A 17,959-nucleotide genomic window follows, 5' to 3' on the forward strand; every position below is an offset into this window, starting at 1 on the left:
GATTAAGAAACTATTTTCTTGATTTATTCTGGTCATCTTTAGCTCTTTAATTGAGCATATATTCCCCTTCCCCAGATTGTCACATGAAACCTCTAGTAACTACTCCTGTTCTCTGTTCATCTACCTTAGTAATCCAGACATTTTTAGCTCCAGGTGAATTGACCTTAGACTCACTGGTATGCCACAAAGGAAAAATAAAGTCAGAAGACATTCAGTCAGCCACTGGCTCATTCAAATATTATACTAAGTATTTACCGTGAGGCAGGTCCAGTTCTACAGACTGAGGACTACAACGGTGAATAAATAATATAGACATAGTACCCATTCATGAGAGCAAACAATCTAGTGAAGGATACAAAGAGTAGAAAGACAACTATATTACAGTGGATGAGCATCCATAGGACAGTGGTCCAAGGTGGCAGAAAAGAAGAGGGACCCCTCAACCAGCCCGGAAGAAGCTTCGAGATGGGGACCCCTCAACCAGCCCGGAAGAAGCTTCGAGATGGGGCGAAGTCAGAGAAGGCATACAACATATCTCTAAGCTGTGTCCCAAAACATGTACAGGAACTATCCTAAGGTAGAAACAAAGAATGCTTAGGCAGAAGCAATAGCATGTACAAAAGCACAGCTTCACCAAGAGTTAAACCAAAATACGTGGCATCTAAGACAGCATAATATGATGTCACACTTTCCAGCTGATACTCAAACATTTGTTAAATGTTTCTCTTTCATGGGGTAGAGAAATTATTTTATATTAAGAAAATATTAAATACAGGAAAAGATTCACTTATTTAACCCACTCCTACTAAGCTAAAACTATCACTCTTTCTTATCTTTTATTCAGTGATTTTTTTACAGACACTCCAATTTCTTGTGTGTGGACAAAATATGAAATGAAAATCTTCAATATTCAAGAAAAAAAGGAATGCATGTGGAAAATGGATACCATGTTTCTAATTTATTTTACTGGTATTCTAGTACCTTTATAGAAGGGTCCCAGAGATCCAAGCTGCCCCTCTCCCTTTACGGCCCTCTGGTTAGATGGCACCGAGAGGGAGGCTGAAAAGGTCAGCAGGGACCAGATAATGCAGAATCTTGTAAGTTATGGGAAGGAGGCTGTACAGAACTCAAGAGAAATGAGGAATGGTTGAAAGGGTTTAATTAAGCAGAGGAGTACCATGATCAGATTTGTTTATTTCAAAATCCATTCTTCTTACTCTGTTTTTGAATGAAGAGGAGTGGAGAAATTAGAATGGAGTGCAGATTTGGAAAAAGAACAACCGCTATGAAGCAGTTTCTGTAAACCATACTAGAGATGCTGGCAACCTGAACTAGGATAGCAGCAGTAGGAAGGCGGCATGGTACACACTTAAAAGAGTTAGGGGCTACAATTGAGTAGACTCAGAGGTATAAGGAAAGGAGGAGAGGGGAGTAAATTAGAAATCACTCGTTACGTTTTAGGTTTGAGCAGCTGGTAGAGGAAGATTCCGGACACCGTGATTCGGTTGACAGGGACAAACCTGTTTGCAATGAAAATCTGTTAAGTTCAGTTTTATACTTGTTGAGATTTGTATTTATAACACATCAAAATGAAGATATAAATAAGTCCAAGATAAGGAGAAAGATCTAGAGTGGAGACAGATGTGGGCAGCCTCAGTAGATAGATGGAATCCATGGGATGGATGAGAATGCCTAGGGAGAAAATATACAATAGAAATACATAAAGGATCCCAGGAAAGTGACCTAAAAATCTCTTACATTAAATGGTCAAAAAGAGGCTGAGAAAATGAAAGAAAAGCAAGATCATGGCTTCAAAGAGCCAAGAAATAGTCCAACATGTACAATGCTAGAGACAAAGAAGAGTAAAGAGGTATCCCTACATTATCATGAAGTTATCTGTGAACTGGTTGAGAACAGTTTTAGCAAAGAAAGATTAATCACAGGAGCAGCACTTATGCCATGTATGCTCAAGCCCATCACTCAGTTTCTTCCCCTGTAAAACAGGAAAAATGCCCACCCTGTCTACCTCATGGTTTTGTTATGAGGATTACATTAAATACCATATCTGAAAGCGCTGTAAAAACATTAAACAGAGGGTATAAAGTAGTATCATTAACACTGTGTTGTTCTGACAGTGTTCACAAATGCCAATCCTGTTTCACCCACATGGCAAGCTGATGTGCACTGGCCAGTGTAACATTATCAGCAGGATGGACTCACTGCTAGGCAAAAGCTGTAAGAAATAGTGCATAGTTCAACATGCTTCTCTTTGCCCTGCCACTACTTCTACAGAAGTAGGTTTCAAAACAAATCCTTCATAAGCCTAGACTTTTGAGTGACTGCCATGAGGACAGTCCTCTGGCTGACTCATGCTGACATGTAATATGGGGACAATTAAATGTTTTAAAGCACTAAAATTTTGGAATTATAACAACTAATTGTAGTGTAACAAGAAGTAAATAACTAAATAAAAGGTAGAAAAATCAAGTGGAAAATGCTATTTTCGGTGGTCATCAATGAGACAACATGGAGGTAGTCGGTCAGTCATGCTAATAATGTACTAATTTTTATTTTATAGCAGAGTAACTCATTGATCCTCTACACTTGATTCAAAATTCTCACAGGTACAGAAGGTGAAAGAACAACTAATGAAGGTGATATGGTTTGGCTGTGTCCCCACTCAGATCTCATCTTGAATTCCCACATGTTGTGGAAGGCACCTGATGGGAGGTAACTGAATCATGGGGGCAGGTCTTTCCCATGCTGTCTCGTGATAGTGAGTAAGTCTCACTAGACCTGATGGTTTTAAAAAAGGGAGTTTCCCTGCACAAGCTCTCTTCTCTTGTCTTGTCTGCCACCATGTGAGACACGACTTTCACCTTCCGCCATTGTGAGGCATCCTCAGCCACTTGGAACTGTAAGTCCTATAAACCTCTTACTTCTGTAAATTGCGCAGTCTCAGGTATGTTTATCAGGAGCGTGAAAACAGACGAATACAGAAGGGGAGAAGGCCAAGATAAACAAGGGAAGGAACATCTAAAACATCCTAAGGGAACATCCAAAAAAATTCAAATGAAAAGATGTCTGCTGGGGAAGGATGAGACAGTTCATCAAAGAGAAATTTCCTTCTTCATCAATATTGTTGTTGGTACCTCAAATTTTCTTCACTCCTTAGTAAGCGTACTTTGCACCTAAGTGTTTGACTGGTTATGTATCTGTGTTAGGCCAAAGACACACAGTCCAAATGGATTATCAGAAATAAATGGAAAACTGGACAAGGAACTAAAACCAGACCGTATGAAGGAAAAAGGTTTTATTCTTCGAGTGTTAACAATAGAAGTTACCAAATAGTAACTAGATACCAAATAGTAAATAGAAGTTACCAAAGAGTAATGCCAAATTACTATTTGATATACTTAAATGGAACATGTGTGCTAGCAAATGGCCATTACTCAGAACTAAGGACAAAAGTAAAATCCAGATCAGAGTGAGGCATGAGAGCCCACTGGACGAGACTTTTCACCAAGCACACTGGATTCTCTTCCCTTCTTTATCTTGGCCTTTGTCCCCTTCATTAGTTTTGGCAAACCATGAAAGAAGATTATAAATGCTTCAATCCCAGTGGAGTTGGAAATAAAGTACATGAAAGAAACTTAATAAAGAATGTTTATCTCTGTGTGTCATTTTAAAAAGGAGGGAGGTGTAGATAAAACATTTCCACAACTCTTCTTTAATAAATATCTTAAGTGTCATTTTACAAAGCACACAAGTAAATTAACGTCATGGTTACAAGGACATCAAAAATATATATATATATATCTGACCACTACCTTTAATCACTATCTTTTTCTCTAAAGTTTTTCTATTTCTAAATCAAATCCAACCTTACACCTACGACGATTATGTACTAAGTTTCTTTGAAAGCATATACTGTAAATTCTGAAAACAATTTCATAAGACTGCTCCCCAAATGGTTTATATAACAGCACAATCATCTGATTAAGTGAGGGACAGCTCAAGGTGATTATTTCACAAAGGGTTCATCCATTACTATACACAAGCTCAAGAATGCAACTTCATATCCCTTACAATCCCTAGAGCAGTGTTTTATCTATAGCACTTCCTCAGTAAACACTTGCTGATTTGAATGCATTTAATACCTGAAAATGCTAGGACACAAAAAAATTGCTGGGCTTTTTTGAAACTCCAAATCAACCCATTTTCATTACTCTCAACGCTCCTTCATGCCAGTTAACTAGATGGATGTTTTCCATCACTTGAAAAATTGGCCATGTATATTCTATTGCCAGGATAGTTTCCATTCTGCAGTGTCTCTCCTAAAAGGGGAGAAACTATTAAATCAAAATGGGGTAACCTCACAAGTATAACTATTACAACTTGTAAAAAATAGCTCTTTTACTTAAAACAACAACAACAACAAAGACCTGTACCTTTTTAGTGGAACTTATTAACAGAATCATTAGCCCAGAAACTAAACTGGTATGGTACACAACGGTAGAAGACAAGCTAAAACGACATTGGCCTGTAAAAGTTTTACTTTCCTGACCTTTCTCCCTCTTCAAGATGGCAAAGTCAAACAAGAATAAATGTTGATGTACATTGAAGTTATCAATGTTAGTCCAATGGGAGAAAAAATTGATCAGTGTAGGTGTAATCTTCCCCTAAATGAGGAATATTAGCAAGGAAAGAATTAGTGCAAGGATATAGTGTCTGCCTGAAGGAATCCTGTTAGGTATAAAATCACAATATTTGCTATGAAATAAACTAGAAAGTTTTAAATGCGTAATTACACGTGCCAGGAGTTATGCCCACGTGACTCCACGGGCCCACGCTAGTGCGTGCCAAAGTCAGAAAACCTGCAGGGGCGTTGAGTCACTCCCCAGCAGCACTAGGGGAATTCAGTGTTGGAGCCACAGCACGTACCCTATGGCGCAAGACCGCTGATTAGAACAGAAGGGAAAGGGGATGAGGAAAGAAGTTTCCTAAACGCCCGCTCCAGAGACCGGAGCTGTCAACCTGCCACGACGGAAGCCACAGAACCCGGTTACCGCGTCACCCCGAGCCCCGCCCATTCAGGTTCCTCCCCGCCTGGGGCGGGGTCGGGGCTCCAGGGCCGAGGGGCGGCCCGCGTCCCGAACCGGCTCCTGGGAGGCGGGCTGCCCGTCTGACTGGGGGTGGTGGGAGTCCGGCGGTACCTGCGCTGGAAGTCCACGGCGTAGGGCTTCAAGTACGGGTCGACCTCCAGGAGTCTGGCCAGTTCGGGCACGTCAGCCAGGGCGGCATTGAGCGCCGCCTCGGAGTCCTCGGCCCGAGCCGCGGGAGTCCCCGGAGCCGCCATTTTCCACCGCAGTCCAAGTAGCCGAGGCCCGAGAGGGTCGAGTGGGGCCTGAGCGGGCACTGGAGCTCGAGCTGGGACGTGCGGCTGGGGCGGAGCCGGAGGGCGCCTAGGCGTGTCGAGGCGAACCGAGGCGAGCCGCGGCCGTCCGAGGCCCTTTATAGCCGGGGCGGAAGGCCTCCTGCCCTTTCTCCCCCCGCCAGCGGGGAGGAGCGGATCTCGGGGTGATGCCTGGACGCACGTCCCGAGCGGGTAGGAGGCACCGAGGCCTCTCCGCCCACTCACGCTGCTGGCACCTGGAGGCCGCAGGGACCTGCCCTTTCCTCCCCGTAACGGTTTTCCCTGCCGGCGGAGGTCCTTGTAGGAGGTGGGTCCCGAGCTGACTTCGCTCAGCCTTGGCCTTGCTCACCCTGACCTGTTCTTGGCTCCGGAATAGACTCCGCTTTTAAGCACCCACTTAAACACCCACTGACAGCGCCCCCTTCAAATTGGACATACTGGGTTTTTTTTGGAAGCGACCTTATTTCTCAAAGTTCTGAGACTTTTGGGGGGCAGTATTTCAAACATACATAAATTCACAGAGAGGTGAACAGTCAAGTGTAGCTAGAGTACTACTGCTGAAAATGTGAATACCACTTACAACCAGGGCTCTCCTAAGCTTGCCAGGTCACGTGAATTTAGAATTAAGACACAGAATGCTGGAATGTCGTTGTAATTCTGCTGTTCTGGTACTATTTTCTGCATTACCAACAGCTAAGAATTACAACCATGGGAAGAACTTTTCTCATTCTCCGTAAGGCCAAAAAGGAAAAGGCATTTGCCTGTGGTGGTAATTGTTCCAAGGTTTTCAGCGATTAAACTATCTTTGATAACACAAATGATATCGTTGAATTGGAACTCCATTCTGCCACTTACAGTGATAAGGCAAGAAACCGCTCTTCCTCCTGGCTTGGGAAGCTCCCACTTGGAATTCCCTTCTTTTGTTGCCATTAACTGACTGGCTTCTATTTCAATAGTTGGTTAAGAATACAGAATGGGACACCAAGAGAGATGGACCCACCAACCCAGGAGGGTCCAAGCTGCTTTACACCTAGAAACTGGAGAGGATTGAGGACCTTTTTCTCGTTAAAACCTAGGACTGGAGGATCCTAGGGAATATGGAGGAGAAACAGTATTAATCAGCTTTGGGCCTTGAATTTTAAAATATTTCAAAGGAAAGTTTTTATAAGGGGTTTAATAGACTTGAAAGGTAAGTGGATATGTAGACAGACCTCAATGTGAAAAAGTGAAGGACTTACTTGAGCGACTTTAAAGTATGCCTTCTTTTCCATAAAGACGACAAAAAGCATGCAGATATTTGTAAAATATAAAGCACTAAAAAAGGAAGAAAGTTAAAAAAAAAAACAAAAAAACAAAAAACCGAAGCAGGACAACTGTTAATAACAGACCCACAGATCTGTATCTCCAAGCCTAAACATTTTTCAGAAGCCCAGGCTTGTATCACTGCCCGTCTACTGAGACCTCCATTTAGCTGGCTAGGAGACCTAAACCAACTGTCTGCAAAACATAACCTACAATCCGTCTTCTCATCCTTCCTGCTGTCACTCTTATGCAGGCCACTGTCATCCTTCACTTGGACCATAACGTAGCTCTGTAATTGACTTCCCCTCTTCTGCTGTTTCTCACCTCTACTCCGTTCTCTGTACCAGTGCTTCTCGCACTTTAATGTGCATACAAATCACCTAGGGATCTTAATTCGGTTCTGGAGTGGTGCTTCAGATTGCATTTTTAACAAGCTCAGAAGTGGTTCTGATGCTGGTGACCGGGGGCACAGTTTGGTTAGGCTCTACACTGAGTAAATCGGATGATGTCATTTAGCAAGTTACATGGCATACTCTTTCACTTAGGGGAAAATAGAAACAGTTAACCATTCTCTAACAAGGCTTGTATAATCTGGACCCTGACTACCTTCCCAGCCACTTTTCTATCATTTTCCAGTTTTACTATGCTCTAGTCACACTGACTTTCCTGGAACTCAGTGAATTTGTTGTGTAATAGCCTCTAAGATTGTTTGCTTGCTGTTCTGTTGGAAATTCTCAGGGAGCTGAGCTCTACTTGCTTAATTTTTTCCCAGCCTTCATTCCAGCCTCAGCATAAATGTCGGCTCATACCTGAGAAACTTCTGATTATAGACCCCTCAGTGTCTTCTACATAACTTCAATCTCTTCTGTGCAACAGTTAACAGAATCTAGGTGTTTGTTTTTCTCTTATTTATTGACCTTTCCCTTTAGAACCTAGGCCTTCCACAAGCAGGATCCTAGTCTACGTATCTGCCTACCTGGCTGGTTCACCATTGAGCACATATTTATTGAAGTCCCATGTGCCGACCATTTTCCCACATACTCTAGATAAATGATAAGACAAGTCCCAGTTGTCATACTCTATTGGGAGTAGGAGGGAGAGGAGACACAATTACCGGTGAAATACATAAAATAATACAAAACAGTGTCAGATAGTGTGGTAAGTGCATTGTCGAGAATTAAAGCTGTGTTGGTTTTGGTAGTCAAGAAAGGCCGTTCAAAACTGACATTTAAGCTGAACTGTGATGACAAGAAGAAATGAGCCATGAGAGGAAGAGCATTCCAGAATGGCAGAGTTCGTGCAATGGAGGAATTGAGTTGGTCTTTAAAAAAAAAAAAGTCTAGCATACCTGGTGTGTAATGAGGAGTAGCAGGAATTGTGGTGCGAGAGCTAGGCAGGTGTTTGATCATACAGCCCTTTTAATGTCCATTTAAGGGATGCTATTGGAGAGTTTTCAGCAGAACACTGATGTGATATGGTTTCATTATTAAAATATTCTGTGTGGCAAATGAATTATAAGGATATAAGGATGGCAATAGGGGTGCCCTTCTTGTGGGAGACAAGGAAGACAATTAGGATGTGATTAACATTGCCTAGGTAAGAAATGATGATGGCTTGGTCTGGCGTAGCAGAGAAAATGATGAAATAAAGATTTGGGATGCATGATATAATGAATGCCTAAACTATTATGAAGTCATTTAGTGTCTGTATTAGTTACCTAGGGCTGTAGCGATTAAGTACCACACACTAGCTACTTTAAGCAACAAAAATGTGTCACCTTACCCTAGTTCTATGGGCTGAAAATCAAAGTGTCCACAGGCTTTGTTCTTTCTGGGGGCTGTGAAGGAGAATTTTTCCATGCCTCTCTCCTAGCTTCTGGTGATGGCCAGCAATCTTTGGCATTTCTTGGCTTACAGATGCATCATTTGGATCTCTGCCTCCATCGTGACATGGCATTTTCCTGTGTCTCTGTCTCTTCACATAGTGTTCTTTTTATAAGGTCACCAGCCTTACTGAATGAGGGACACACCCTATTTCAGTATGACCTCATCTTAACTAATTATATCTGCAATTATTATATTTCCAAATAAGGTCATATTCTGAGGTACTGTTAGGTTGAGGCTTCAATGTATCTTTTTGTGGAGAAATACAATTCCACCCATAACATTTTTGACACACCAAAACAGAGGAAATATTTGAGAAATAGAATTTATAAGATTTGGCGACTAATTGGATATGAAAGTGAAAAGGGAATTATAGATTGAGCTTCTGAGCCTGGGGAATTCTGTCTAGCAAAAATAAAGAAGTCCTTGAAAGAGGGAGAACTGAGTTCAAGGCGTCAGCTCCTGGATACCCGAGTCAATATGGCAGCTGGAAATGTAATTCTGGTGCCTAATAGATCATTCAGGAATGAAGGTAGCAATTAGAGAATGACCCATGTGTGGTTACTAGCTAACAGTGGCAAATAGGAGATGCTCAATAAATATTTTGAACCCTCTTTTTCTTGATATTTGAGTCTCATGTCACATGTTTGCTTTTCAGTAGTTTGCATTATAAAGCCAAAGAGTTATTGATAATGTGCTACAAAACAGTTGAATCTTAAAAACATAGCAAGTGAAAGAAACCACTCACAAACGACCACATATGATATGATTCCATGTATATGGAATGTTCAGGATATGCAAATCTACAGAGAAAGAAAGATTTTTAGTTTCCTAGGGCTGGAGGGCAGGGCAAATGAAGAGCGAATGCAAGTAGATGTGGGATTTCTTCTTGGGATAATGCACATTTTCTAAAATTGGTTGTGGTTATGGTTTCATGGCTCTGTGGATATATTAAAATGATTTAATTGTACAGTTTAAATGGGTGAATTGTATGTGAATTACATCTCAAAGCTGTTTTTAAAAAGATTCTGAAGGATAAAATAATAGTAAATATGCTTTTTAAAAGGCAAACGATTTATACCAACTAAACTAGAGTATATAAATATACTTTTTAAAATTACATATCCCCCTCATTGAAAATCATTAGTGATGAAAAAGAAAATCAGAGAGCTAAAAGAAAAAAGAAGTAACTTTTTTTTTTTTTTTTTTTGAGACAGGGTCTAGCACTGTATGTCACCCGGGCTGGAGTGAAATGGCACGTTCTTGGCTCACTGCAACATCTGCCTCTTGGGTTCACGCGATTCTCTTGCCTCAGCCTCCTGAGTAGCTGGGGTTACATGTGCACACCACCACACCCTGCTAATTTTTTGTATTTTTAGTAATGACAGGGTTTCACTATGTTAGCCAGACTAGTCTCGAACCCGTGACCTAGAGATCCGCTGGCCTCGGCCTCTTAGAGTGCTGGAATTACAGGCGTGAGCCACCGTGCCCAGCCCAAGAAGTAACTTTTAAGAACAAGGTAATGGTGATAAAGGAGAAAGTGGCTTCTAACAAGAAAACGGAGAACTTTCAGAAAAAAAGAGAGTGATCAGTGATAACCCTACTATCTTTTAAAATGTGATGGAGGACACAGGTTCTGTGGTTGTTTCATTTTCTCATCGTATATGCTTTTGACCTCAAGTTTGTCTCCTTCTGGTCATAAAATGGCTGCCACAGCTCTATGCATCACTCCCCCATAAGGCCACAGAAAAAGTAAAGAAAAATGCATTTCTTCTTTGTCTTTGCCAAGAGGAAAACTTTTCCCAGATGTCACTGTCAAACTTTCTTGTATCTCTTTGGCCAGAACTAGGTCACATGCCTGCCCTGAAACCAGTGGCATAGAGTAATGTAACTTCTTTGAGTAGCTTAAACTAATTGTGATTCACTGGTTGAGTTGGGACAGCCTTCCATTACTGTCCAACATATGAATAAAGTGGTGGTTCTGTTCCCATGGGAAAAAAGGGATGGCTAATCAACATGTGTGCCACAGTTTCCTTTTCTATTAATCGTAGATTCCACTACCCATGAAACTTGCCAGTGCTGTTAACTAAGTTGTCCCCTTGTGATTTTGCCATAGTCACATGACAAAACCCCTGTCTGGGACTAATCAGTTTGCCTTCTCCATTCCTGCAACCAGAGTGCTGTGAATGTCACACAGACACACACACTGTAATTGTAAGAACTAATTTCATTAAAAATGTACCTTAGCTTTAAAAATCCTTTCCTCACACAAGGCCCCTACAGTTTTACAGGCCATATACTACATGAGGTATGCCCAGCAATTGAAAGCATTCACTCTACCCCCGCCACACCACAAAAGTGCATCCTGCTTCTCAAGCTATGAATTCCTTAGAAGTATATTAACCTGCCAGATGTGGCACCTGATGCCTGTAATCCCAGCAGTTTGGGAGGCCGAGGTTTGTGGATCACGAGGTCAGGAGATCGAGACCAGTCTGGCCAACATGGTGAAACCCCCGTCTCTACTCAAAAAACAAAATACCAAAAAAAACAGGCGTGGTAGCACGCACCTGTAGTCCCAGTTACTCTGGAGGCCGAGGCAGGAGAATCGCTGGAACCCAGGAGGAAGAGGTTGCAGTGAGCTAAGAACGCACCACTGCACACCAGCCTGGGCAATAGAGCAAGACTTCATCTCAAAAACAAACAAACAAAAAAAATGTGTTAACCAAGAGAAGGCACCTTTTTCTAATCTACACAATGGCGCAGTGTAGGTGATAGTAGCCTTGTCCTTCTCTTCCTTTCTCTTTCTCTCTGTCTCCCTCTCTCCCTCCCTTCCTCCCTCTCTTTCTCCTCTTGTTTCCTCTCTTGCCCCTCTCCCCTTTGCCCCTTAATGATAACACTCTTCTTTCTTCATTGCCAGGCATGTGAGATACTATCCTATTTCAGTTTTTAGTGCACTGCGGGCTCTCTGGGCTGTGGCTATGCATGGCCACTGTGAGATAGGATAAAGAAAACAAAACAGAAGATTCCTGAACAATGGGGAGAGCCCAGCTGAGACTGGACATCAATCACCTCAAATAGTGCTGTGTGGCTGAATCACTAGATTTTGTTCGGCATTGCTTAATAGATTGAGTATGTCAATTCCAAGTATAAATATTTGAATGAAACTAGGGTTAGAAATGCACAGGATGAGTACAGCAGAAGGTCAGTAGGGCCAAGAAACTTCTGACCTCGTGAACATGCCATACAAATGCTTAGTCATGGAATTCAGCTAGTAAGGATGGTTAAAACAGTAAAGGAATTGGGGAAAATCTTTGTTAGCACTGGACATTGATTTAGCAAGGATGAGAGAACTGGTTGGTAAAATGAAAGTTTTTCTTAGATATCAGCGAAGACTCTGGATCCAGACTGCCTAAATTCTGATTAGCGCTTCATCCTTTGCAACCTTGTCAAGTTACTTTACCTCCCTGTGGTTTCGCTTTCTTAACTGCAAAATGTGGTAAGGATTAAATAAGAATATTTAATAATTTAATAAGTTCTTAGGATAGTGTCTAGCATATCGTAGATACTATGCAAGTGTCAGCTATTATTATTATTAATGGACTATGAACTTACTTTAAAAGGAAACGTGGCTTTTTCAGCACTGCATATATAACAGACACTCAGATTTTCCTATAATAGTGTTTGAATTTATTCAGTGATTCTGGATATGAAATACTTAAACATGGAGGAATTATGAGGATGGATAACTTTATTTAATATGAAGTACTGCATACTTCATATTAAATACTAAATGAAATATTTAAGTGCCTACCATGTATATGGCATAATGTTAAAGCATTATGATGATATAAAGACCTGTGATATAATCCACTAAGGTATTCGCAATATTAGACATTTTGTAAATAAAATGTCTACAATGACAGCTCCAAATACTATACAGTTGTATTAAAATGGTATTTAAGGTTTAATCATATTTTTAATCCCATTATTTTCTCTCTCTCTTGCTCTTTTGTTCCCCCCTCTCTTTCTCAAATGTATTAACTTCTTTGAAATTAAATAATTTGAGTATTTATTCCTTTACATTCCTCCATGAAAAGGTCTAACACTGGATGAGGCAATGGTTACACAATCTATAAATTTACCAAAAATCCTTCAATTAGACATGTAAAACAGGTGAATTTTATGTATGTAAATTATACCTCATAAAGCTATTTTGAAAATTTATCCATAAAACTGTATCTCAGAATCTCCATTGGAAAGTAGATTTAATGCCTAGTAAGCATTGCTTCCCCATCTACAAACAAACAGCCACTTATTTTCTTAATTCAGCAGAGATTGTGACCATCTACACTTCCCCTCTAACCTTCCCCTCTAGCACCTACCCAGCTTCTCAAGAGAACCCTGGGGAAGGACACTGTCATTCCGTCTTGAGACCGCTTCACCCTCTAACATCTCTACTTAGATGGCCAAGTGACGAGTGTTCAGGGTGATGGAGATTTTTGCCACCTGAAAGCCAGAGTAAAGCAAACAGCCTTTCCCTGAGATGGTACTGAATAGTTTTTAAATGATAATGATTTTCAATTACTTTTGTCCTACATTGAATGAGAACCAGTAACCTCAAGGTGAAAGGGTCTGACTGGGATGACAGATCCTCTGAGCATCTGGTCCTCTCCCTTAGAACAGAAACAATTTCCCTGAACCTCAAACCTACCTGAAAAAAACTGGCAATTTTTATTTCACTCAAAGTTACAGGCTTCCTTTATGCCTCTGTTATCTCCAGTGATTATTTTATATCTGAAATTTTAAGTACTCCTTGGTTGTTCCTACTTTGAAATATTTGCAAACATTTTAGGCATAAAATTATGTAAGAATGGATTTGATAACTGAGCTTCTCGAGATGAAGTTATTTTGAAAGAAGACTAGAGGGACTCTTTAGAATAATAGCTAATAATACACAGTGTCTTCTACAGTCTGAGCACTGTTCAACTGTGTGTGTGTGTTTTAATATAGTTAAGTGTGTTTCTGTGTATTTTAATATAGAGTTATATTTGTGTGTATTTTAACATAAAAGGGTGTGTGCGCGCGCATGCGTGTAGGTATGTGTAAAATCCTATGAGAAAGGTACAGAGTCAAAGAAAATTGCATAAAGTGGTGGCCCTAGCAGGAGTCAGGATTTGAACCCAGGCAGATCTTTTGCACAGTGCACGCTCTTATGAACTATTTTATACTGCCTCTCAGAAAGGTGAATATGAAAGATAATAGCATGTTTGCTAAGTATTTAAGACAAAAGTCAGACAAGCAAAATTTAAAAGACTATGAATCTATTAACTTTACCTGAGTGAAGGCCAGCTCCCTGACAAACTCAACCAATCCGGAATAAAGCAAAGATCCAAGAAATGTGGTGGTGATGGTGTATGTGTGTGTGTGTTGTTGGGGCGTGGGGGGGGGGGGGGCAAATTATCACATAAAATTTAAATCACGAAGTCCATGAATGAATTAAATCTCCATTCAATGTACTAATCAGAAGATGCTTCCAACTATTGTCACTCATTGTAGTAGCTGGAATGATAGTTCCCCAAAAATATATCCACGTTCTAATTTCTAGAACCTGTGAATGTTACCTTATTTGTTTGGTTAAGCCTCCATGAAGTCAAATTCTTACCTTATTTGGTATAAAGATGTAATTAAGTTAAAGATCTGGAGATCAGGAGATCATTTTGGATTATCAGGGGTGGTCTAAATCCAATCACAACAGAAGAGACATGCAGAGGAGACAGATACAAAGAAGACTAGGAGACAATCAAAGATTGAAGGAATGCAGACACAAGTCAAGAAATGCCAACAGGAACCTGAAGCAAGAAGAGGCAAAGAACAGATTCTCCACTAGAGTTTCCAGAGGAAGTGTGGCACTGATAGAACTTTGATCTCTAACTTTTTGCCTCCAGAAGTATGAGAAAATATGTTTGTGTAGTTTGTTTGGCAGCCTCAGCAAACTTAACACATGTGTTTAGTCTTTTTAAAATGAGTTCTCAGTGGTTGTAAGACAATCAGTAGAAGTGTACCAGCTCAAGGCAACTCAGTCAATGTAGGAGGGAAAAGCAGAGTTGCCCGATTGGAGCTATTAATATATCTAATAAAAGTCATAGCAAGTAATCGTCTTCGTCTGTTGCTTCACCCCAATAGGAGGATTCGATGTAGTGCTCTAATTGGCCTGCTAAAAGGACAAACAGCTCTGATAATACTGAGATGAATTATAATTATGATAGATTAAAATGTGTTAGAATACTGCTTCTGTGAAAAATGAATCACAATCATCTTCAGAATCAACTTTCGAACATTCCATTTCTAAATTCCACATAGCTTATAGTAGTGTTTTGCTCAAGAGAATTCTCTCTAAAACTATATTATCACTGGAGTGGAGAAACAAAAAAAAGCTGACCTAAGTAAACTTTGGAAAACAGTGTTTTGACTGGATACTGGAAAGCTAAAAGCAAGAAGAAATGTACATAAACACTGTATTCTAATTGGCAAATTTAGTTTTCACAGGGCTATGGGCTAGGAATTCAGAAGCTCCTCTTCAAGTATACTACAGTTGGACAAGTAAGATGGACATGACAAATAAGCAATAGGAGAAAAATAGTATAAACCCTGTGGTGCTAGATTAGAATCACATAGCTGTATTAACTCACATACACACAAATAGGTAAATACAGAATATGTGTGTGCATGTAGGTGGAGGGGTGGGTGGGTGTGGCTGTGTGTACACTGGTTTGTATAATAGGAATATTTCTTAGCTCTGTCTACTGAGACAGTATAGAAGCAGTGACAAAACGGTGAAAACAAGTGTACCCAGCACCCAGATCTTCACACCATACTCTGTTAGAGGAAATGGCTAACTCTAGGGGTAGGTAAGGAAAGTGAGAGATGAGTTCGGATTTGACAGTGACAGAAAGTAAAAGTAAAAGGTGTTCATACATATTTATGTATCTATTCCACATGCACACATGGGGCATGAACACAAGAGTCAACCCAAAACAGTCCCCGTGGCCTAAGCAGAAATCATTTGAGCAACAAAACAAATAACAGTAGTATTAGATTATAGCCCAAAGAGTAAAGTAAATATGTATGAATATATTCTAATATAAATAATAGATTAAACACATAACTAAATGAGGGAGAAAGAAAAAAATTGCAGAAAAATTCCAAATGTATAGAATATAGAGCCTCCCTGTTCAGGAAATGGAGCTTAATTCTCCTCTCACTTGACTGTGGACTGGACTTAGTTATGTGCTTCCAAATAATAGAATATGGAAAGAGAGAAATAGTAACTTTATAGGGGAGAAACTTGTCAGACTCACCTTAACCAAATGTCAATATTAACAGCACCAGTGATAAGACATGATATGACATAACCTTTGATGTGATGAGAAACACATATCACCTCTGAGATATTCTCCCTTGACGTGCATTGATACTTTTTTTTCTTTTTTTTTTTTGGATACAGAGTCTCCCTCTGTTGCCGAGGCTGGAGTGCAATGGCGCGATCTCGGCTCACTGCAACCTCCACCTCCCAGGTTCAAGCGATTCTCCTGCCTCATCCATCTGAGTAGCTGGAACTACAGGCGCGTGCCACCACACTCGGCTAATATTTTGTATTTTTTAGTAGAGACGGGGTTTCACCATGTCAGCCAGGCTGGTCTCGATCTCCTGACCTTGTGATTCGCATGAGAAAATATCAGACAAAACCAAACTGAGGGAGATTATGCAAAACACATAACTAGTACTCTTAAAAATAGTCAAGTCCGGCCAGGTGCAGTTGCTCACGCCTGTAATCCCAGCACTTTGGGAGGTCGGATCAGGAGGTCAAGAGGTCAAGACCATCTCCGCCAACATGGTGAAACCCCGTCTCTAATAAAGATACAAAAATTAGCTCAGCGTTGTGGCGTGCACCTGTAGTCCCAGCTACTTGGGAGGCTGAGGCAGGAGATTCGCTTGAACCCGGGAGGCAGAGGTTGCAGGGAGCTGAGATCGCACCACTGCACTCCAGCCTGGCAACAGAGCGGGATCCCGTCCCAAAAAAAATAATAATAGTAAATTTAAAAAATGTTAAAAAAAAGGTCAAATTCATGTATGAAAAACACAAAAGACAGAAAATGTCACTGATTGATGGAGACTAAGGATGCATGATGAGTCAATGTGAAGCAGTGTCATGAAATGGATCCTGGAAGAGAAGAATGGGTTAGTGGTGAAATATGAGTAAAGTCCATAGTTTACTTGATAGTATTGTTCTGATGTCAATTTCTTCATTTTGACAAATGTTTAAGGTGCTAGCAGAAAAAAAGTTGTGTGAAGGGCATATGGGAACTCTGTGCTATCTTGCCAACTTTTCTGTAAATATAAAATTATTCCAAAATACATTTTAACCTATAATATTAACTATGATAAAATCTTAATATTTATCGGTTTTGGAGAAAATACATGCAGGTTTAGAAAAATATTATTTCATGTATTATTCTATAATTTTTTCTTAAACAAAAGATATTACAATACTAATTTCCTCCTTTTCCAATGATAGTTTGTCCTTACATAAACCTTAGTTAATATTTAAATGAAAATATATAATAATATTTTAATAATGTCATAGTTAATCAAAAATTTCTCTCTTCTAGTGGAATTAAGTGTAATGGATTTTCTGAGTTTCTGTTAACTCTTTGCATTTACAACGCTGCCACTTAGTTATCTGGTGGCATAGTGTTCTGAGAAATTTAAAGGAACTGCTACAAGTACCTAATTAATCCTTACAAAGTTGAGATAATCTGATTCATTAAAAGAACAATGTGTGCCTGGCACTGAACTAGAAATTTTTAATTACCATTTTGTACTTTGCCAATAACTTGATCTTCAGTGAAGGAAAGCCACTGTCTCCGGGTGATATACCAAAATGTTTAAGGTGCTGAGCTGCAGGAAATAGAGCAAATCACAGGTAAATGACCTAAATTTTAAGAATTTATTTTTTACTTGTTGAAATTGTATTCTTAGGCTATTTGATTCTTAAGACACTTTGAATAAGAACTCATTCTACCTATCTTTTTAAACAGTTATTTCATTTTAATAGTTGACACAAAATTTTCATAACATTGAATCACTTAAGTCATTGAACAATTTGACGTTACTTTCCAGTCTGAATTAATTCTTCCACTGTTTGCTTCCACCTATTTTCTTTAAAATTTTTTCATCTTTTCTGGAAACATTTCTCACTTTTTAAGATTTTTTTATTATTAGCAGTTGTAATAATGCCTTTTAAACTTGAAAATATTCACTGTACTCAAAGAGAATGCAGTGAAAACTAGAATATTGG

General features: G+C 39.9%; 1 protein-coding gene across 1 annotated transcript in view; it reads right to left on the minus strand.

Annotated features, from left to right (window-relative positions):
• GBE1 (1,4-alpha-glucan branching enzyme 1) overlaps positions 1-5,564 on the minus strand; it is a 265,726-nt gene extending 260,162 nt beyond the window's left edge. Inside the window, exon 1 of the mRNA XM_007986177.3 lies at positions 5,217-5,564. Coding sequence (XP_007984368.3) covers positions 5,217-5,359 — 143 coding nt within the window. The 5' untranslated portion in view covers positions 5,360-5,564. The remainder of the gene's footprint in view (positions 1-5,216) is intronic.
• Between the last annotated feature and the right edge of the window lie 12,395 nt (positions 5,565-17,959).

The sequence above is a fragment of the Chlorocebus sabaeus genome, chromosome 22 (genome assembly GCF_047675955.1).
Source record: "Chlorocebus sabaeus isolate Y175 chromosome 22, mChlSab1.0.hap1, whole genome shotgun sequence".
NCBI lineage: Eukaryota > Metazoa > Chordata > Mammalia > Primates > Cercopithecidae > Chlorocebus > Chlorocebus sabaeus.